Here is a 24,061-nt window from a genome sequence, read left to right on the forward strand (position 1 = left end):
GGGGGGTGTGGCGGTGAGAAAGGATTCCGAGGCACCTGGTTGACTGAGGAGGGGTGTAAGATGACAGGCAAGTAGTGCCAGGTAAGGGAGGGGAGTGGGGGCAGAGTTGGAAGACTGTAGCAGGCGAATGATAGATGGAGGCAGACAGAGAGAGAGGGGAAAATGAAAAAGCAAAAGATGGAGCAAGGTGGGGAGAGGGGAGGGTGAAGATGGGCAACCACTGCTGGAGGGAGATAAGCAGGAACACAAAGGGTTACCAGAGCTGGATTCATTTGGATAAGTAAAGCAGGTGAGAATGGGAACCATTAGAGAAGAAGGGAGAGGTGAACCACAGTTGGAACCAAATGGGGGGGGGGGGGGGGGGGGGGGGAGGAGAGGAAAACCTGTGTGTGAAGTGGATGGATGGAGCCAGGAGGAGTAAGGTGACAAAGATGGGTGAAGGGGGGCTGGGGAGTGTGGGACGGGAGACCAAAAAGGAGGATCAGAAGGGGGGGAAGAGGGAAAAAAGGGGGTGTCTAAAACTGGAAAACTCAATATTCATGCCATTGTGTGTAGACTACCCAGGCAGAATATAAGCTGTTGCTCCTCCAGTTTGTGATGGGCTTCTTCTAAGGCCAAGGATGGACAGGTCAGTGTGGGAATGGGAAGGGGAGTTGAAATGACCTGCAACTGGGAGCTCGGGATGGCCACTGCGGACTGAGCGTAGGTGTTCTGGGAAACGGCTGTCAAGTCTGCGCTTGGTCTTGCCGATGTAGAGGAGGCCACATCAGGAGCACTGAATGCAGTAGACAAGGTTGGAGGAGATGCATGTGAACCTTTGCCTCACCTGGAAGGACTGTTTAAGGTCCCTGGATGGTGGTCAGGGAGGAGGTGTAAGGACAAGTGTTACATCTACTGCAAGGGCAGGGGAAAGTGCCGGGGGTAACGGAGGGATGGGTGTGGAGGGATTAGTGGATCAGGGAGTCCATGGAGGGAGTGGTCCCTGTGGAAGGTGGAAAGGGGTAGGGAGGAAAAGATGTGGCTGGTGGTGGGATCTTGTTGCTGGATGTGGAGGCTCATAGGGTGAAAGGTAAGGACCGGGGAACTTTCTCTGTTCTGTCTGGGAGGAGGTGCGGTGAGAGCAGAGGTACGAGAAACAGAGGAAATGCGAGATCGGGCTCGATCAACACAGCAGAAGGGAAGCCATGCTTCCTGAAAAAGGACATTTCAGATGTCCTGGAACAGAAGGCATCATCTTGAGAGCAGATGCAGTGGAGACAGAAACTGGGAGAAAGGAATGGCATCTTTACAAGAGATAGGGTGGGAAGAGGTGTAGTCTAAGTAGCTGTGGGAGTTGGTGGGTTTATAGTAAATATCAGTGGATAGTTTGTCTCCTGAGATGGAGACAGTGAGATCTCGAAAAGGGAGTGAAGTGTCAGAAATGGTCCAGGTGAATTTGAGAACGGGGTGGAAGTTAGTGGTGAAGGTGATAAAGTTGATGAGTTCTGCATGGGTGCAAGAAGCAGCACCAATGCAGTCATCAAAGTAATGGAGAAAGAGTAGGGAACTGGTACCAGAGAAGGTTTGGAACAGGGATTGTTCCATGTAGCCAACAAAAATACGGGCATAGCTGGGGCCCATGCGGGTGCCCATGGCTACACCTTTGATTTGTAGAAAGTGAAAGGAGTCAAAAGAGTTGCTTAAGGTGAGAACAAGTTCAGTCAGGCAGATGAGAGTGTTGGTGGAGGGGAACTAGTTGGATTTGTTGTAGAAAGAAGCGGAGGGCTTTTAGATCTTCCTAATGGGGGATGGAAGTGCATAAAGACTGGACATTCATAGTGAAGATGAGGCATTGGGGGCTGGGATTGGAAGTTGTCCAAATGGTGGAGGGCATGCGAGGTGTCCTGGATGTAGATGGGAAGGAACTGAACAAGGGGAGACAGGATGGAGTCAAGGTATGAGGAGATAAGTTCGGTGGGCAAAAGCAGGCAGAAACAATGGGCCCACTAGGACAGTCCTGTATGTAGATCTTGGGTAAGAGATAGAAGTGGGAAGGGCGGGGTTGAGCCAGTATCAGTTTAGAGGCTGTGGAGGGGAGATCTATTGATGTAATGAGATCTGTGACAGTGGGGGAGATGATGGCCTGGTGTTTGTTGGTGAGATTGTCGTTCAGGGGTTGGTCAGAGGAGGTATCGGAGAGCTATCGTCTGGCCTCTACAAGGTAGAGGTCAGTCCACCAGACTACAATGGCACCACCCTTGTCTACAGGTTGTGATTGGTGCAAAGTGAATGGAGGGCTGCACGTTTGGAGGGGGTCAGGTTGGAGTGGGCCAGGCGAGCGGAGTAATCAAGACAGTTGATGTCATGGTGGCAATTGGAGACGAAAAGGTCAAGGGAGGGTAAAAGGCTCGAATGGGGTGTCCAAGATGAAGGGGAGTGCTGGAGACATGAGAAGGGGTCATCCATGGGGGGTGAGGACTCCCTGCCTAAGAAATAGGAACAGAGGTGGAGATGACAGAAGAAGAACTCCACGTCATGGTGGGTCTGGAACTCATTGAGGTGTGGGAGCAGGGGTACAAAGGTGAGGTCTTTGTTGAGGACTGACCACTCAGCATTGGAGAGGGGGAGGTCGGGGGGATGATGAAAACCTAGCAGGGGTTGGAGATGGGACAAGGATTAGGGTCAGAAGAGGGGGAAGAGGGTGGTGTGTCTCCTTAGATGTAACTGTACGAAGGCTATCAACATAATTGTTAACATCCTACATAAAGACTTCCACACTTCTGAAATCTAGACAGTGTTGGTGTCCATCAAGGTCACCAATACCCTATCTAGTATTGTTGTGGAAACAAGAAAAAAAGCAGTTCAAAGATATAGAGAGCTTCACTGCCAACTTCTCATTAAATAGGGCCTGTTAGTATAACCCATTTGACAAGGACAAAGTTTTTTTAAAAAAAATGCAGGTTGCTTTTCACATTAGTCTTTTTTTCTTCAGTGTCTCTAGTTGCAAATCTGTTTTCTTGGCTTGGCTTTGCTTCCTCTTGGCTTTACTATCAATCCTCCAAGATTCCCTCCTCTCATGCTCAAATTGTTAAATAGTTAATTTTTATGTACTCAAAGCTTCATTTATTGTCTTCCCTCATCACAGTCCATCTGCTTCCCAGTGTGACATCACATTGCAAGGACTGTTTTACGTTTTTGCTTCTTCTATTCCAAAGTTGTTGCTGGATGGAAAAACAAGTCTTGAATGAATAAAGCTTTCTTTTCATTATCAAAAAAAAAATCATCTTTCTTGACTCAATCACTTTCTGCACCTCATTCTTTCAAATATCTTGGTTGTCATTTCAGAATGCATCTGGTTGTAGAACCTTACTTGTGTTGTTTGTGTCAAAGTTGAGTTTCCTACCAAACACCCAGCCTATCATTAGCAGCCTCTTGTTTTCCACTTTCACTGCCTACTTGCCCCCTTCCCCCTACTCCCACTAACTCCCTAAGTATGTCAGATTCTAATTGATACCTTCATTATTTTCAGCCTCAATCCCATCAATAATCATCCCTTTTTTTCCTAACTTTCCCCAACTACAACAAACATAATAGTTCCATTGTCATCAATTGTTCAAAATCTATGCATCTATCACCCAGTCTTTGTCAGGGTCTTTTGGTTTCTTTTATTCTGGTGAATAAACAAAAAAATTGCTGACTATTTCATGTTCATCTACAGCCTTCCCATCTTTGACTGAATTGTGCTTTTAGTCATGTCCCCACTTGCACCTTTTGTGCTCATTGCAAATCTTCATTCCTGATCTTTTTTCATCATCATTTGACAATTCGCAAATTATAGGTTATATAGTCTCAGTCCTGCTCTGTCATTCAATAACAAAATGGCTGGATAGTGACATAATCTTCTTTTTCCTACCCAATTCCCCTCAATTCACTTAGTATCTAAAAGTTAGCAATCACAATCTTACAAATACTCAATGATGAATATCCATTGCCCCTGAGAAGAGAACTTCAAATGTTCAAAATGGAGTGAAGAATATTCTCGTCATCTCAGTTCAAATTGTTTATTTCTTATTTTGAGATTATGTATTCTACTTTTAACACTTATCTTACCTCCTCCATTCCTGCTTTCAACTGCACATTGAAGACCTTCCATTATTTACTCTTTAAGTCATGACCCAATAACAACTTCCCTTCATGTAACAAAAGGTCACAAGCTGCTTCACAACAATATTAACAAACAAAAATTGATGCCTGTTGTGAGAAATCCACATGGCTGTCATGTGACAGTAACAACACTGACCCCCGCTGACTGGAGGACAGCATTGCTCCTCTGATCAGAAGTGACACTACTGTCAATCAAGGTGCAGCTCCACCCATCCCTCAGGTGTGAGAGTACCTTTTGTCTCTGAACTTGCCTGACCATTGGCTCGTTTAAATCACAACAGTGAGGCTCCACCCAGCCTCCTAGCACCATAAAAAGGGCTGCAATCCCCTAGCTCTTCCTCTTTTGATGACCCCAGGAGTAGTGAGACAATACTGCAGAGATCACTGGTAAGAGTACATCACCATGTGGTTTGGGAGCGTTTCACTCAGATTCCAGGCAGTCTTAGAGCCAATGCTAGTGTGGGTCAAGCATTGAAGTATTATATCCTGAAGTTGTACATTGTTATTGTGTGCTTGTCTGTATCTGTGTATGTATATCTTATCCCAGTTGTGATTTTCCCCTCATGTTCATGGTCTGTTCCCATCCATTCTGTCCTGCATTTGCCTTTGTCATTAAACTAGTTTTGATATATCCAAAGCTCATGTCCAGAGTCCTTGATCCTTAAGGCTGAAAAGAACCATTTCACACAACAATGCCAAACCAGCTATTAGAGAAAGTGACCAAACACTTAGAGAATTAGTTTTCAGGTGCAGCTGAATTGAGGAAAAAGGCATAAAGAGATTTGGGAAACAATTCTAGAGCAAAGGACCTTGCTAGCTGAAATTACAGCACTAATAAATAGTGGAGCAATTAAGTTTGGGGTCGAACATATGGTCAGAATTAGAGTAGTGCATGTATCTTGGATGTTTCCAGGGCTGGAGGAGATTATAGAGAATTCAATTTTTTTCCTTCCATATGCTTAATAACTATTTTCTACTATCTATAAAATTTTCTGAAGCATCCGTCTGCTGTAAGGAGCATTATTATAAATGCATATTGTTGTAATCCAATATAATCACTGAGATGTTCTCAGCAAAATGTGCATAAAATGTATTGAATCATCTGTGAAATGTCTGGATGTTGTTAGTGTACTTGGCCACAATGATTCTCATTTTTGCTGGTGCAATATGTGTGACGGCTAACAACTAGTCTACAAACTCCTCTAAGGCAGCTTGCAGTGGAAGGAAAATGCACATTGGCAAACTACAGGGTTTATTGGCAGTCTACTGGGATTCTAATGGACGTAGATCTCTCTAGCCTACTCTTTGTGAGGACCCTCTATATGAACCAACCATTCCAGGACAGAATTAACTGATTGGTACTGCCTGTTTCCAACTCTCTACGGTGCCAGGTGCTCAGACATAAAGGCGAAGGGAAACATCAGTTCTGCAGATTGGCTGCTTGCAGTGGCTGAACTGGAAAACTGTCTTTCCTCACCCAATAACAACCAATCTACTGCAATTTTACATACCTCTTAATAGAGATGCTGACCTGTGAAACAACGATACTGATTCTTCGGCAAACAAGCGAATGTTTATCTACTACTATGAAAATAAAGTGTTATTTTTTAGTTTAAATGTAAATAAGACTATCAGTTACTTGACCAAAATTTGTTTCACAATCTAATTCCAATAAAAGATAATGATGAATTGTTTCAAAATATTCATCTCATCAGCAATTAATTGTTCTTCAGCATTACTATGACAACCATTTTCTGTGATGTTGAAATTCAGAGTAGTAAATTTACTGAATATTTTTATATATTTTATTACTAATTCTGCAGTTTTCTGTTCTATTATATTAACTTCAGGGCAGCCCAATGGAATGAAAACAAATCTGGACTTCATTCAAAATCTTAAGGGTCTTGTGTTAATGAGTATTTAAATAAAATGGACTTCAGATCCTCTGGAAGAGGCAAGACAAATACTGATGATATTAACTTAGGTTGTTCATTTTCTACACAAATCTCCATTGACAGTTGTGACCCGTGGCAGCAGTTACATAACTATCAGATATTTGAAATCAAATTAATCTGACAAAATTATTTTAAACTTGATACATTCATCTTCTCTCTGCCTATAAAAGGATAGGATTCAAATGCAACATGCCCATTTATCTGAATAATGTTTGATATTTGGGTGTCTCAGTGAATAATCCAATCCTCGGCTACCCAATGGATTTCTCCGAGCTGGTGAACGAGATAAGGTTAAATTACCATAGCCTGATACCGGCAATTGTGTAGAGGTGGAACGTCATCTGTTCATCAACCCCTCTTATTTTAGGTCCTTTTTCAGAAGAGAAAGTGAAACAACATAACAGTTTTCAAGAAATACCAGTATGGCTCCTCCACAGCTTTTAATATTGCTAGCTAGGTTTTCTGATGGTTTTACTCAATCCCAAATTATCATACAGGTAATCTGTCAAAGGTTCAAGAAAAACTGCAATGCAGGTAACACCTTTTCCTGCATCTCCTTTTGAACAAATATGTCCAGGAGATTTCAAGGAAGTGGATTCCTGGCAGGTATAGGCTGTCATCCCTGTGAAAAGTAAACATGAGTATCACGGTGTGAACAGGAACCAGATAGATCTTCTGTTGCAATAATTTGACACATTAGGTCATTTGAATAGCTAAAATGTAAAAAGGACTGATGTAGTGAGTTAGGGATGCTCGCACACCATGAGGGATGAATTATTTCTAGGTCACAAGTGATCAAGAGGAACTGAGTTCATTGTGGCCAAGTGTACTGTGCATGTAATGAATAAAGTGCCAGCTGAGACTGCAAGGATTTTCAAGCTATATTTCAGAATCATAGTGAAAGATAGAAAACAATGTGGATTTAATATTCTTGATTTCCATTTAAGTAGTAATTATTTAAAAAAATGTAACCTCAAAAATTTGCTAGCAATGAGCCATGTTTAGTATCAATGGAAAGGGTGCAGGTGAATGGTGAAATGCAGGCCAAGTGCTTACGTCTGTACTAATGCTGCATTTTTGTCCACTACCACTTTAATTGCTGGTCTTGCAACAACAGCAGGGCCACCTGTTGCAGGCAGGATGCCCTTCAGACCATGATGCAATTTGAAAGCAACAGGGTTGAGTCAAAGAGGCTCACTTAAGCTTAAATCTTTAATGATGCTTCTTCAGTTTATCTAAGGCAAATTGTATATATTCCGGCATAGATTATCCTCCCACACTCCTGATTAAAATTGCCTTTAGGTGCCCTCTCAACAATTCATGATGCCACAAATGTTCCCTCACATTAGTTGAATGGCTAAAATGTAGAAAAGATTGATGTGGTGAGTTAGGAATGAATTACTTCTACAATCCTGCCTGTTGACCTTCTCAAACTCTCTCTGGATTGAGCAGGAGTCTGGACTAGAAGTGTGGCTCAGGAATTCCAATGGCAGAGGCCTCCTGGTGTTCCCTCAATATGGTTCTTGCCAATCCCCACAGTCAAACTTGGGATTCAATCTCTCAATTCTTTTTTTGCTTCACAATGCATTTCATTTTCTGTTTCATTCATATAGACTCCTTCAAAAATCATAGGACCATTCATTCCAGAAAATGGTTACTCTTTAAAGCAAAGCTTACTCTTAAATTCTTTTACTTACAACTTTAATTCTTATTTCAATCAACTAACCTTAAATTTGTAACAGTCTATTTAGATCAACATATTCATGACTGTGATTAACCATCAATTTCCTTCACTCATGCATCAACTGATCTATAAATATTGGTCCAAATACTTCTCATTTCCCAAATTTCTCCTTTAAACTGTTACCACTGCTCTTAATTACATTTGTTGAGGATCCAAGAGTGGAAATAGGTAATCTATTGAAATAAACATAATCTTCAAATGTAAAGAAGAAAGCATTGAAAAGACCATTTAAGTATAAGTGGGATATCAATATAAATGGTAACAAAGCATTTCAGTCATTGTTTTTGTAATTAGGTTTTGATCAAATCACACCTCCCAACCTCTCTTCTTCACTTAATGTAAAGATTATCTCACAGCCTCTTTCAAAGGATTTTTGCAAGAATGAAATTATTTCATGTTTTTATATTACTCTAGAAATAGCTTATTTTATACTAAATATTGTGTAACATAACATGCAAGAATACTCAAGGTTCACTAATTCAAGTAAGCTTCTTGATGCTGACATAAAATGGCAGCTGTAGATAATGTAAGACATATTACCACCTCAATGACTACCGACCAGTGGCTCTGACATCCACCATCATGAATTGCTTTGAGAGGTTGGTCATGGCATGCATCAACTCCAGCCTACCAGAAATCTGGACCCATTGCAATTCGCCTATCGGCAAAACAATCTACAGCAGATGCCATCTCCCTGGCCCTACACTCAGCTCTGGAGCATCTGGACAGTAAAGACACATACATTAGACTATTGTTTATTGACTACAGCTCTGCCTTCAATACAATAATTCCAAGCAAGCTTGTCACCAAACACTGAGACCTAGGACTCAACACCTCCCTCTGTAACTGGATCCTTGACTTTCTAACAAACAGACCACAATCAGTGAGGATAGGCAGCAATACCTTTGGCACGATTATTCTCAACACTGGTGCCCCGCAAGGCTGCGTCCTCAGTCCTCTAATCTACTCCCTGTACACTCATGACTGTGTGGCCGGATTCTGCTCTAACTCCATCTACAAGTTTGCAGATGATATCACCGTTGTAGGCCTTATCTCAAACAGCGATGAGTCAGAGTACAGGAAGGAGATAGAGCTTAGTGGAATGGTGTCACGACAACAACCTTTCCCTTAATGTCAACAAAAGAGCTGGTCATTGACTTCAGGAAAAGGGGCAGGGTACATGCACCTATCTACATCAATGGTGCTGAGGTCAAGAGGGTTCCGAGGAGTGAACATCACCAACAGCCTGTCCTGGTCAAATCACGTAGATGCCACGGCCAAGAAAGCTCACCAGCGCCTCTACTTCCTCAGGAGGATAAAGAAATTTGGTTTGTCCCCTTTGACTCTCACCAACTTTTACCGATGCACCATAGAAAGCATCCTATCTGGACGTATCACAGCTTGGTATGGCAACTGCTCTGCCCAGGACCACAAGAAGCTGCAGAGAGTTGTGGACACAGCCCAGCGCATCACGGACACCAGCCTCCCCTCCTTGGACTCTGTCTCTACCTCTCGTTGTCTTGGTGTACCAGCCAGCGTAATCAAAGACCCCACCCACCCTGGACATTCTCTCTTCTCCTCTTCCATCGGGAAGAAGATACAGGAGCCTGAGGGCACGTACCACCAGACTTCAGGAGAGCTTCTACCCCACTGTGATAAGACTATTGCACGGTTCCCTTATACAATAAGATGGGCTATGACCTCACGATCTATCTTGTTGTGACCTCGCACCTTATTGCACTGCACTTTCTCTGTAGCTGTGACACTTTATACTGCACTGTTATTGTTTTTACCTGTACTACTTCAATGCACTCTGTAACTCATTGTAACTGCACTGTGTAATGAGTTGACCTGTACGATTGGTTTGTAAGACAAGCTTTTCACTGTACCTCGGTACAAGTGACAATAGTAAACCAATACCAATACCAAAGCAAAAATCAGCAACACAATTCAAATATGACACATCAAATTTCTTTGCAGTGATTTTAGCCTTACTGAAAATTGCTAACTCTACTCCTAACTTTAGCCTGTGGTGTAGATTATATATATATTAATCATAATTTCGTGGCTATACATTATGTGGTACAATTGTGTGGGGAGTCTACATTAGTTTTGTGCAAGATCTCCCAGCAGCAAATTTCAATTGTACACAAGCAACAAAACATAAGTGATAAAAACAGGCTTTGCAAAGTACACCAATGTAAGTTAACCAACTATCATCTCACTGTAGTTTTGTGACTACTTACTGTGCTAATAGTGGCTTTAGAAGTAGTTCATTGTTTGTGAAGTACTTTGGAAAAGCATGATATAAATACAATTTCTTCCTTTCTTTATTGGTTGATATTTTTATTCTGTTTCATGATAACATGAAATCAAGAATATAGTGCTAACAGTGCAGCTAAATTTTCTCTGGAACTGAACCAGTTAATGGAACAATTGTCACAAGGTCTGATACACAAAAATATTGACTTATCTTTATCTTTTTGGATGCTGACTAACTTTCAGTGTACTTCCAGCAGGTTTTTATTTTGTTTCAGATTTGTAGCTTTCTCTTTCTTCCATTTATACAAGTCAATGTGCTTGGTCAAAAATCCCTTGCAATGCCCGAAACACTGTTATTAACCTGCAAATTTGTTAACAGTTACATTAAAATAATTCACAGATATTACATGAATACATCAAGTACATAAACTAATAAAATTAATCTTTATTGCGTTCAATGTAATACCTACTTGTTTTACAAATGTACCGCCTGTCTTCATACAATAGAACAGGCTTTGTTTGGAGTGTTCTTCAGACTATCGACTTTACTGCTATTGAAATAATCACCAGATTCTGATTAGCAAATAACGCCCTATGTTGGCAGGTAAAATGAGGCAGACCCTGGTGAAAATGTTCTCATAGGGTCAGTGATCACTATACGATGTGCACTAAACATTTTTTCTTTTTGCATAATATTTACCTCGAGATTGCTTCAGGCTAATGTCTCAATAATTTCTACTCCTTTCGCAGGTCTTTAACACAAAGGACTTGACTAATGATCCATGGACAAAATGAAGCATTTGAATTTATTCATTAATCATTCATCTCCAGCTCATTGAAAACTTTAAACTTCCACAAAATTAAGATAAAATACGAAGAATGGTAATATGCAGACTGCTTTTGGCACTCAAAACTATTGACAAGTGCTAACAAAGAGCCACCAGGTAGAATGTGTAACACCATTATACATCTATACAGATTGTTACTACATGTATAAAGTTTCAGTGATGAACTGTAAAGTTATTAGTTAGGCCTGAGCAATAGACAGAAATCTGGAGAAGCGTACAGTCACTGTCAACATCGCCAGTAATTATTCTCTCTTCCAATTAATCATGACATAGATTAATTATCAGATGAGGCAAAGCCAATTGCAATCAGTCACCCAAAGCTGAAATTAGATCGTTCCTGACAGCAGCATGAAAGTCACCTGTTTCATTGTTATGGATTTGCTGTAAGTAAAAGAAGACAAAGCATGATGGGAGGTGACTGAGTTGCAGTCCATAGAAGTGTGAAATGGCAAACAGGTGAATGTCCAATTACACCGTTACTTGAACTGCATGACTTTTCTTGTCTTTGATTATACCACCTTGGTTACACTGTTTGTTTTCAGTATCTTCCTTTGTTTCACAAGCATCTGCCAAAGATTGTAGGAAAGCAGACATACGCTGAATGGATTTTGACATCTCCCCCTGTTTATAATAAAGAAACAAATATTGTCACTGATTACTGACCAATTGAGAAATTAACATCACAGTTTCGTCAAATGTGTTAGGGCTTTCAATGTAAATAACAATTTATTTCTTCAGATTTTACATCATATTAACTTAGATGGAGACTACTAACCAAATCTGAGAAACAAAGGTCAGAACTGAACATATTTTTACAATATTTAAGTGACTTGGCTGAACCAAGTCCAGCCATGTATAAGATCTGAGCACCAATTTCCTCAGCATTCACTTCTGTTCAGAAGGTCTGTGACTTCCATAGAATTCTCAAACTTGCAGCCATTTAAGGAGGTAAATAGTTACAAATGGAATTGTAAATCAAAATTCACATTCTAGTTGTAAAGTATGTTGTAGAAAAGATATAACATAGAAAAGATTTTGGCTCGTATTTTAAAAAGTATCTACATTAGCAACTTCTGTTATTTTTCATGATGTAAAGAGATGGTTTTTGATTGCAGCGTATGAGAAATTATGCAATATGAAATTGTAAATGCATCATGGGACCCACAGACATAACAAAGAGAGTTATTATACTACTTTTGCAATGTTTTCCAGCTCAATCTGCATTATAGTCTTACAAGATATGCAAGATAATTAGCTTGCAAGTTAGTAAAATATATATCACCATTAATGTACCAAGGCTCTACATTTTGTACCTACTTTTGAGTTGCATTGCTTTTCAATTAATACTTTGTTTCATGCAAAAGACAACCTTTATCTAAAAATTTTACTAACATACTACAGATTTCATATTTACAGAACATTACCTAATCTACACACCTACTATCTATTCTTGTGCTGAATGAGAACTGTGTGTTTTCAATGAAAATGCTACATTTAGAAGCTTTAGTAATCTTCATGCACACTGTAAGTCAGCATAGCAAAATTCTAATAGAAATAATGATTTTTACTACAACTTATGTAAAAACTAAAAAGTTCTTGATAATAGTTGGTGGTTGTACAATTAATGCACATGCTACAGTAATCTTTACTTTAATCCTAGTGTCCATTGCTGGAAGTATGACTTAGGGCAAGAACTGGACAAGTTTGAGCTTGGTTGTGATGCCTCCAGATGAAAAGGAAGGGCAAACTGGTGGTTCAGATGTTAGTGCTTCTGCCTTGCAGCTCCAATGGGCCAGCAATTGATCATGATCTTGGGTGTTGTCTGTATGGAGTTTGCATGTTCTCCCTGTGACAGTATGGGTTTCTGCTGGATGCTCCAGGATACCCCTACATCCCAAAGTAGGTTATTAAAATACTGTAAATTTGCCACTTGCTGCAGCCATGACTGTAGCTTCAAAGCAGGGTTAGGGGTCCATTACTTGTGCCTATCAGGGTGAATGTATGAATGGCTTTTTATATGCCTAGCTCTTTCAGGACTGCAGTTGGAGATGTTCTCAATATTCAATTGTTGCATAAGAGACAGGCATTCTTTATTCAAAGAGTTCAAACTGTACACAGCCTTGCGAGGATTGTCAACATGTTTTACAAAGTGCCATTTATTGGTTGGCCCTCATCTGATACCCTGCAGCAGAATCTTCCAGGGAGCTGCCCCGCTGCTGCATTTCTTCCTGCTGTGGCTACAGGGCACTCGGGGTCGGTGAATCACCAGATGCATCTTGCAAATCAGAGAAGAATGTAGGATGAAGGGTAAATGAAATGAGTCGAAGGATAGAACAGGCAAATACCTTCATCTTCAATATTCTCAATCCTATCAGTGACCAGGAATGCTGCAATGATTGTTATGATAATTGCCACTACTCTCTCCTCTAACAGTGGCTTGTGGTGGGAGTAAGATCCCTCACCAGCTTGTTGCTGCTTGTGTGGCACAGAATGCTGCAAGATGAAGGCAGTTGTGTTATTGAGTGTCGTACAATGTGTTTGGTGAGATGCCTGCCACAGTTGAATAGCTGGCAGTTTGCTAAGCTCTTGAGGTGCCTCCATATGGTTCAGAGAACCATGTGTGCATGATGATTGTTAGCAGGTGGGTGACTGGGTATGCTGCATTGAGCATGGTCTGAATCTAATGGTGCAGTAGGTGGGATATGGCATCCAAGATTGCATTCTCCCTGGGACATTAACTTTTTCAATGTCTCCGCCCACTGTTGTTAGAACCTAAAGGGGATTGCAGTCTGCTTCTCCATTTCATCAACAAAGGTCTTCAATGCACTTGAAAATCTGGCTGCCTGTTCTCTTCACTGTCAAAAGCTTATTGTAATTTCAACCTATTATAGTCACAATGCATGGATCCTTTAAGAAGTGCAAGGTCACTGTAACTGATGAAAGCCAGCTTGAACTGTTGCTGGCCACTAACAAAAGTGGTGATGTGCTGAAGCAGGATGGATATCATTGATAGGATCTTGAAAAAGTGATCATGAATAGGCAGCACAAATTTCAAACACAAACTACGGTCAAATGGTCACAGGGTAACCATGCCTATTGTTCCCAAAGCACTTTCCCCAGTACTATCCAATTACATCCTTTTATCATTTAATTGATAATATTAACACAGGGATCTTACACTGCTATTCTTTCCAATCACTGATTAAATAAATAGTACTTAAATACAAAATATAAACAGAAATAGTGAAAAATAACTCAAAGCTAATGAATGTTTCTAACTTTTTTTTAATTTGACATTAATCCTCTCATTTTAATGCACCATATTTAAACACTCTATCCAAACATACAAGACATAACCATTTCTGCCTCTTCACTTCAAGTCCTTTTACTTATAGTGGTTCAGATTGTGGAGGAGCAAATTTATTTGAACTAATACAATTTTTATGATTATCACATTCAAACATTTTTCAATAAGGCAGTAAGTTAAAAATTATGTGGGCAGTGAAAACGGTGGGAAATTATAACACGCAATGAATAAGTGGAAATCCAATCCATTCACTATGCCCATCCAAGGTAGTTCAGCAAACCTTGTGAGATGCATCTGTGCACTTCAGAACTTTCTTATGAATTTAAAAGTAGTTTCATGCAATAAAAACTCAGCACAAATTAGACAAGGTAGTCAGTAAGATTTATGATGTCCATTAACACTGTTAGACTTACATAAGGGATTATTGTATCTATTTAAGTGTCAGTGTATTATATCACAAGGATGGTTTCAAGTGTTCTTGTAGGTCTGCTGAAATTAATAACTTAATTCGATGGTACTGGTCACATAATATTTATGCATTCATTAAGTAAAATCCCCTCCTTTTCATGTAAATTGGTGCCCAAATAGGTATATGTATCTCACAAACATGAGTCATATCCTGAGAAGCTAAAATACTACAGCAAACTGTTTTTCCCACCCTCCTGTAGACTCTGTTGAACAGTACGCAAATAAAGCAATGGAAAAAGTATCCATAGAGCTCCAGCACAGCTGTATTGTGCAAGCAAATCTCCAGAACATAACAGAAAAGATCTGGTTATCTTGCATGATAGAGGTTTAGGTTAAGGTTAATTCCCAGCAGAAGTAGATACAGGCTGTACCCAGGTAACAACCAGTTCTGTTTTTACAGAATTCCATGTCTTTTTTGTCCATATGTCAGAAAATACATAAAAACCATTCGATATGGTAACAACACCTCCACAATATTGTAATGAATGGAATCAGAGCACAAGACTGATAAGAAAGAACAATTTCTAAAAGTGGAGAGAGAGAGGAAACTAGTTCTGCCATTCATAGGAGCAAACGTATGTACATAAATCAGACTTTTATGGGAGCTTGTTCGTACTTAGGGGTGTCCATAAGTTGGGCTCGGGGATGGCCTGTATCTTCAAAATGCCCATCTATGGTGATTCAACAAACGTTGTGATTTATAGCAAACAATAAAGATCAAATCCCTGACTGAACTGCTGAGTATTTTCAGCACCTACAGTAGTTTGTTTTGAAGCTCAATTCCTTCCTACCTTGGAGCTGAATCCATTAAGTAGTCGTCTCCTATGAGATTTCTTCTGTCGCACTGTTGAAATCGGGTGTGTGACAGAACACCTTACACTTTCCTGCATTGACTGCAGTTCCAAAAACATTCAAGGCTCGCTCAAACACTACACAGAACAAAACAACCCATCTCTCTCTTTCCCAGTTCTGATGAAGGGCTGCAGATTTGAAGTGTTGACTGTTTCTCATATCATAGATGCTGCCTAGCCTGCTGAATTTTTCTGACATTTTCTGTTTTTGTTTCAAATTTACAGCTTCTGCACTTTTTTTTTTGATTTTCGAAGCCACCCGTTGCTTGAAACCTTTTCTCCCACCACTAATATTCACTCCAACCATCTCTGGTACATCATGGCAGCACACGTCTTTCAGAAAATGCACTGAGCCATGCCACCTTCATCATCATCCCCTCGATCTGTAAGCTTTACCACCTAGAAGGATAGGGAAGTAGGTGCATGGGAATAGTGGCACCTGCAGGTTCCCCTCCAGGTCATACACAGTCCCTACATGGAATAATATTTCTCTGCATCCATTATCAAAACAATCAGGCTCTGCCTGTGGACTCTGTATCTTCATTCATCACATCTATGACTTACAATGGGTTTGCAATATGTGGGACTGACTGATTACTGGCTGATTCCTTTGGAATCAGTGGAAGTAGCCAACTCAATCTGGCCTATTGTCTTCTCTGCAGAATTTACACTTCTAAATCTATGCCTATTTTTTTTAACCAATTAAACATAGGAAAAAGACATCACTTGCTGTAATTTTCCCAGTCCCTATGACCATTGAAACGCCACAGCTTTGTTGAACTGACAGTGCAGATAGGAGATAAGTGTAAAACTAATATTTTTGGGATCCATGGAGCTCCTAACAAAGTTCGATTCATGTAGATCTTGGTTTTCCTCCTTTGTTTGCAAAAGCTTGCATGACATGTGAATGGTGTCCATCAGGTTGTTCTCTCTTGTATGCTGTTTCAGCTGGGCAAGCTGGCCTGTTATGAGACCTGTCTATTGAAATGGACTACGACTCTCACTACATTTTGATGTGCATCCTGTAATCTTTCTGTCTGAGGGTTAAAGTTATCTGTAGTCAATCAACCAAAAGTGCAGCAAGTAAACCATTGAAAAACTGTTAGTTTCTAAATTATACCTGCTATTTAAATTTTAATCTACATAATTTAATCCTGAAATTCAATTGCATCCTATTTCAGAATTAAGCCTCTAGTAATTTCAGTTTTGTAATTCCAACTAAGCAAATTGCTTACTCAAAAAGAAATAGTATATTTTTTTCTCTAAAGGGCCATAAACAAGTTGTATTTTTCTTTAAAATAAATACCAAATTTGTACCCATTAAACATTATACTGTGACAACATATAACATTTCAACCTGCTCCATTTCCATCCTCATAGCAACACCTGAACCTCTTACATCCAGCAAGCTGCTTTCATTATATTTTGACAACAGCTGTTCTTTCATGCTGCTTTATGTTCAAAGAGAATGAAATGTTCAAACCCCCTTTTCAAACCACATTGATGCCATTCACTCATATACAAAAATAACATTTTAGCTAAGTTGCAAGCTGAAAGTGAATTCCATCTCCAGCAGTGAACTGGCTTAAGGCATTTATCCTACAACTTTGAATTATCAGCAGCTCCTCTCCCTGGCATTTAAATCAGTACTACATTGAAAAAGAGCAATTACAGATAAAAACTGAACAATTCAAATATTCACAGGTTCTTTATATAATTCAGCACATCCTATTAAAACGGATTCACTGGTGTGGTCCAGTGACATACAGGATTTCATTTATCTTGGTTTTGATCTCAATGCAACATTTGAATTTTATTAAGACTTTAAAAATATGCAGCACAATACTGAATCAAACCAAATTGCTTAAGAGCAATTCCATGGTGATGTTATGATAACCATTAGAAGCAAAGGATGCTTCAATTTCCATGATTGCAAGGGATGAAATTGGTCTGGTCACTTTTTCTTTCTATGTCCATGTTGCTATTAAGAGGGATGGTCACCAGGTACAGGAAGCTTGATGAGTATATTTCACTTTTGGTTGGGAAGTTCCAGCAATGTCTTTCCGTTGCCACACAGCTGAGAGTGGCATCTACCAAAATGAGTCTGAATCATATCTGTATTTTGTTACTTAGCTTCTGCCCATTGGTCTGAGCACATTCATTGTATTAACAATTGTGCATATTAATTAGATCTGAGACCACCCCAGTGCTGTCAACTGATTCAGCTTAGATTTGTTTTGAGTATACAAACTTGTATAATAATGCTTTTACATAATCAAACTAATATATTGTACAATGTATTGAATTTATATGAATGGCTTACATTTGTTATCCTTTCTAAAGAAACTACCTCAATTGGAGAATGGGAACTGGCCCGAATGTATGAAGCATAAGTAGATAAAATTGCAATTTATCTTCTGAGGGAAAATATGAGGACTTACATGTAAGTAAAGTATAAAAGAGGAATCGGTATCAACAAATAAACTATTTGTGACATAAGTTATATACATAACTCATTTTACATTTCTTTTCCTGTTTTACATATATTCTTTATGTATTCAAAATGCAAAGACTGCTAGATCTCCAAAAGAAATTTATAGTTTGGTTTCCAATTTATCAAATTAAAATATATACTGAAGTATAGACATAAAAATATAACGATATGAACTCATATTTTTTAAGCGAGCCAATGTTTTTATGACATACTAACTTTCCTCTTTAATATTCTTGTTTTAGATATTTTTAACCACCTGATAAAATGAATTGATACTTTCACATAAAAATGTACTTTTTTCATTGAATGGAAAGGGGAGAAATTGAATCTTGTTTTGATCGGTTATAAAGACATTATGCCTAAGGCTTACTGAAGTTATGAAAAATGGTTTATTTTGGATGCTAAATTATTAACACAGGTTAACATAAGTGAATATAAAGCAAAGTCTCCTGATAGTTTTCATAGTCAGCAACATTATATTTGAAATAAAAACTGAGTAGTATTGCATTATTTTTCTGACTACCAGGCCAAGTCAGTGTTGGCAATTGAAAGACTAAATTATTGATTTTACACACCAATAAATTCTAATGAGAAATAAAAAAGTACAAAACATTTAAATTGATTTATAAATATTTTTATGCTTTAGAAACAATTGTACTATTCAGCAAAATATAATAGAGTAGTAAATATAACCATATTGATAATAAATAAAGATTGCTTACTGGAACAAAAAAGTATGGTTCATTGATTTAGTTCTTTTACATCAACTGCAGATTGAACTGTACTAATAAACTGTAATGCTTGTCAGAAGTATTGGTCCATCACATAGATAGATGTAACAGCATTATAGTGATAGATTTTATGTTTTATATGTTTTCTTTTCAGTGTAAAAATGTGAAAATGTTAACAATTGTAGGTGTCTGGTGTGTTTTCTGTTAACTTTCATTGATAAGAATTTGAAGCCTATGAAAGAATTCAAGATCACATAGGCACCTGAAATAATTCAGAGCTTATATCATGTAGGACTTTTCTTCCCTTTTACATGCACTCTTTCTGACTTCCAGAATACTCAAAGTACTGAGTAATTACTGGGCTAGGCATTTGCCAAGCCTAGCCCAGTAATTACATAACATCTAATTCCTATTTTGTCGTATGTTTTAATGTATGTTTTGATAGTACTCTTTATGGAAATATGGTCTCGCCATCATAAATGTAGAAGAAAAATGAACAATAATACGAGCAAGGAGAAAACAGCATTACTTCAACTTCAATAGAGGTTCAAGACATGGTAACAGGAACTGCTTTTCTCAAGTGCAGAAACTATTCCATAACCCTTGTTGAAATTTTATTAATTATTAATCTTAATGCCAGTGCTTGTTAGGTCCACAATGATGTGAATTTATGGATTTATATGTTATCAGTGCAAAACAGTACAATGCATACCAATGTTCCAATGTAGGTGCTCCCAAATAATTCAGTGCCAGTGCTGTTGAAGCAACAATGATGAATGGTTGCAAGTAGTAGCAATGTGTAAAGCACATTCATTCCACTCCTCTTATTAACTAATTATGGATAACAAATTCAGTTAGCAAGAAAATTATTTGTGCTTAGAAACTGGATTTTACTCTTTTAGTGGGTGTTGCTTTGAGATCTAAGGTCCAATCAGGGACCTGCAAAAACAAAATTGTGAAATTAGGAAAAGTTGCAATTTAAAAAAAAATGAGGGTGATTGCTGCATTACATCATGACCTATGTGGTTCCCAATGGCAGTTGCCTGCAGAGATTACTGCAACTGCCACTGGCAATCATGAGAAGTAGGTCTTAGCTGTAAAGACCTCTTGCCATGGCAATTAAAGTATTGCAACAAAAGAGACTACTGAGGAAGTGAGGGTTAACATATGTCTTCACTGCAGTTTCTATCTCCACCCCCATAATCACTGGTGCCACTCTAAGGCACAAGCTCATCACTCTGCAGAGATTGTAGCATGTATCTCTGCCATGCATAACTGTAATAAGTACTGAGGGACCAAGCAATGATTTCTGAAGCATGCAGAACATTTAAAAACTGGGCAAGCAGAAGCAGAGAACCACACATGGATGTCCTATGTCCCTTTAATTCATGTCCCTTTGGTTACTTGCTGTGGAGTTTTCTCCTTGTTTTGCTGATGGTTATAAATGAAGGCCATGGATGGCAGATTATTGCTCCAATTACTGTTGGTAAGGGAAAGATGAGTGCCATGCACGTTGATCACATCAGTCCATGAGTAACTGATGCCAGAAAAGTGTTAGCTGCACAAAAACGACCAAAGTGCCCAGTGCAATTTCAGGATGGACAGTATTTCCACCAGGACTGGTCACTAATGTATTAAAGCATACATAAAACAGGACGTTCCTGCTACGATACTCTGAGCCAACTCATGCCTCTAATCAAGTCTTTCCTGAAACAAAGCATAAAATAGTGGTCCAGAAATTCAGCCATCTAGGGCCATTATTCTTAGTGCCACTAATCTCAATTTGTGTAGAATTTTGATCACAAAATGAGATTACGACAGTGTCTTGTACTTCACACTATTTGCCAAACTGAACCATGTGTTTCCATGCATGTCACATGTGCACACTGGTGGTATGCAGTATGCACAACAGTAAAGTTCATTCCCTTGCAATTTCCACCAGCTCCAAGAAGAGTCCACCTCCTGATACATATTCCCCTTCCATTTTCAGCATTTCAAAGAGATCACTTCCTTTCTCTGGTCCACTCTTCCTTCCCTGCTGACCACCTCTCCCTTATGGCACTTTCCTAGGCATCCACAGGACTTGTAATACCTGTCTTTTCCCTCTTCCCTTCCCACCATCCAGGAACCAAGCAGTCTTTCCAGGTGAAACAGTGGTTCACTTGGGCTTCATACAATCTAACATACTTCCTTTGGTGGATATAATGTGGTCTCCTGTACAATGGAAAGACCAAATGCAGATTGGTGATCACTTTGTGGAGCACCTGCATTCAGTCCACAAGAATGATCCTGAGTTTCTGGTTGCCTGCCACCTTAATTCTCCATCCCACTTCCACTTTGACCTCACTGTCTGTGGCCTCCTGCACTGTTACAACAGGGTCAACACAAGCTTGAGGAACAACACCTCATCTCCTTTTTCAGCATGTTGTAGCCTTCTGGATAAAATATTGGATTCTCCAACTTTGGGTAACTCATTCTGTCTTTCTGTCTGTATCAATAACTGGTCATTTCTGCTGGTCATCTGTCTGTGATTTGGCTCAGTTTTTTTCTCTCCATTATTCTAGCCTGGACTGCTGGGTGTGATACACAGCCCTGCTATTAGCAACACATAACATAGATAAGTAAGCATAATCTAATTCTAATCCTAATGGCTAAATGAACACATTTGGTCTCACTATCACAGATATTTTCCTTGTTCTATCCATCTGTTCCCAGCTTATTTGCAAATGGAAAAGGATTTGTTTTCTCTCTTTTCCTGTTCTGGTAAAGTGTCAGACCTGAAATGTTTCCACAGATGCTGACTGACCTGCTGATTGTTTCCAGCATTTTTTGTTTTGATTAATGAAATGAATCCTCTCACACCAATTTGATACTTGTCATGCCAAATTGGACACAGATAAACACCTATGCACAATGTGAACCACTCACTGTATATCACTGTATATGAACATCAGGAAGGACCCTCACCACTCTGTTATTTAAGGGAAACTAAATGCAAGTTTGTTGGGATTGAATTACATTAAACAAGTCTGATGATTGCTTTTTGATAGCTAGGAGTGACTTTAGCTGATCATCAATGTTAGCTTTAACTTTTAGAAGTAAGTGAACCTTGCTGATATCTTGGTGGGCATCCAGCAAAACCAGGAAGAGGAGGTGAGAGCTTAAAGGTGAAGTGCCTTCCTGGATAGATGCTCCACCTTTTTGAGGTGATATTCATACTCAAACTTTCAAAAGATGTGGTCATTAAGCTCTACCTCTGCTGTAAGCAGGACATTGGTTATAGACCTGTGTCTGTGCCTAGACTCCCCTGCCTGTGTATGTGAAGTTCATGGTGGTCCTGAACTACTTAGTAATTGGATCATCCCAGGTGGTGATGGCTGATATCAATCATGCTTTTCTATTTCCAGCCCACCACTGCATTTGTGATATTACAGAAGCTCTGTACCTCAGGTAAGCTGAGTCCATCTGTTTCCTGTTAAGAATGGAGCAACAATGGAGTGCAAATATGTGGATGGCATGCTTTTTAAGATAAACTGTACACATGTAGGGTTAGAGGTCCATATTGTGTAATCTCAGCAAAAGATCTTAATGGGGTCAAAACTGTGCAACTGAAAAAATAACCTACTCATTCTATGGCAGTCCATTATACCTGCCATATTACATCCACACACCAGATCAAGTGCCAAGGACTATCCACAGAATCTGCGCAGAAAGAAGCAGTGTTAATCTTTCAGGTTAATCAGAATTAGGAAAAATTAGAAATCAAACAAGTTTTAAGTTGTGAAGAAGACAAAGGGGATGTCTGATAAGATGGAAGCCAGGAGGGACTGAATGACCTAAGCAGTGGTGGTGCCAGCTGACAGGAGCCTGTGATGGCTTGTTACTAGCAGCTGGTCTTTCTGGAGGAGATGGAAGTATAATGAGATGAATGAGAACAGATAAAGAAGCACAAATAGTGCTGAGTCTGGGAGGTACAAAGCACTGTACTGCTGGAAAATTGAAATAAAAGAGAATGCTGGAGATAATCAGCAAGTCAGGCTGTATTTGTGGAGAGAGAAAAATAGAGTTAATGTTATTGTTTGACAACCTCTCCTCAGAACTAGGAAGTTCTGATACAAGCTGGAAAGGCCGATTATCTTAAATTGTTGAAGTCGAGTCCTGAAGGCTGTAAAATGCTTCGTTGGAACATGAAAGGCTATTCTTTATTGGAATGGTGCAAGAGGCCAAAGACAGAGAGGCTGGAATGGCAGTGAGAGAATGAGATAGGCAACAGGAAGCATACTGAATGGACGTAACCTGCAAAGTGGTCAGCTAGTCCGCAGTTGGTCTCTCCAATTTAGAGGAGACCACATCAAGAGCACTAAATACAATAGAATAAATTGGAAGAATTGGAGGTAAGTCATTGTTTCACCCAGAATGAGTGATTGTGGGCAATGAAGTTAAAATCCTACTCAAGCCCTCACTCTCAGCTTTTTTCCTGATACACTGATTATTGTATTGCCTCGTACCCTACCTTTCATATCCAAGCTCTAGGCTTAGACCAGGCAATTAATTACTGAGAATGCAAGATCAGAGTAATTAAGTGCCTGGTCCAAGCAGTGGAATCTGCAGAAAAAGCTTAACTCCTGATTGCAAAGGCGTTCATCATTTACAAGGTACAAGTCAAGAGTAATGAAATATTCTCCAAATGCCTCAATGAGTGCAGCTTCAAGTAAACTGAAGAATGTTCACTACTTGCCTCAATGAGTGCGGCTCAGAGCACATTGAAAAATGTTTTCTACTTGGCTCAATGAATGCAGCTCCAAGTACATTGAGGAATGTTCTCTAGTTGCCTTGATGAATGCAGCTCCAAGCAAACTGAAGAAGCTTGATTTCATTAACAACCAATTTCAACCCTTTCAAATCCTGTGAAGATTCACAGTTGGCCACCATTCAATGTGCTGAAGTGTGCACCACGTACAAAATGGATGGCAGCAACTCTACCAGACTTTAGCAGCAAAAGAAAATGATTTGACCTCTGTAATCAAGAAGATGAATACCAACAACAGCTTGTGTACTCTTACCACCTACAAAATGGGATTTAAGTTGCATACCATCAAAGTGGCAGAATTCTAGTCTACCCGGCTGATAGGCATCAGCAAGATCAACTTTGGAGAGGTAGGATCATGGATATTATTATCCTGAGTTAGTATCCATAAGTTTTCAGATAGTTATGAATAAGAAAAAGACTGGACCTTGGTGGGAAGTGCTAAATTGGG

General features: G+C 39.4%; 1 protein-coding gene across 1 annotated transcript in view; it reads right to left on the bottom strand.

Annotated features, from left to right (window-relative positions):
• Nucleotides 1-10,399: 10,399 nt before the first annotated feature.
• LOC127574572 (coiled-coil domain-containing protein 178) overlaps nucleotides 10,400-24,061 on the bottom strand; it is a 158,259-nt gene continuing 144,597 nt past the window's right edge. The window contains exon 8 of the mRNA XM_052023676.1: nucleotides 10,400-11,573. Coding sequence (XP_051879636.1) covers nucleotides 11,421-11,573 — 153 coding nt within the window. The 3' untranslated portion in view covers nucleotides 10,400-11,420. The remainder of the gene's footprint in view (nucleotides 11,574-24,061) is intronic.

Source organism: Pristis pectinata, chromosome 9 (genome assembly GCF_009764475.1).
Source record: "Pristis pectinata isolate sPriPec2 chromosome 9, sPriPec2.1.pri, whole genome shotgun sequence".
Taxonomy (NCBI): domain Eukaryota; kingdom Metazoa; phylum Chordata; class Chondrichthyes; order Rhinopristiformes; family Pristidae; genus Pristis; species Pristis pectinata.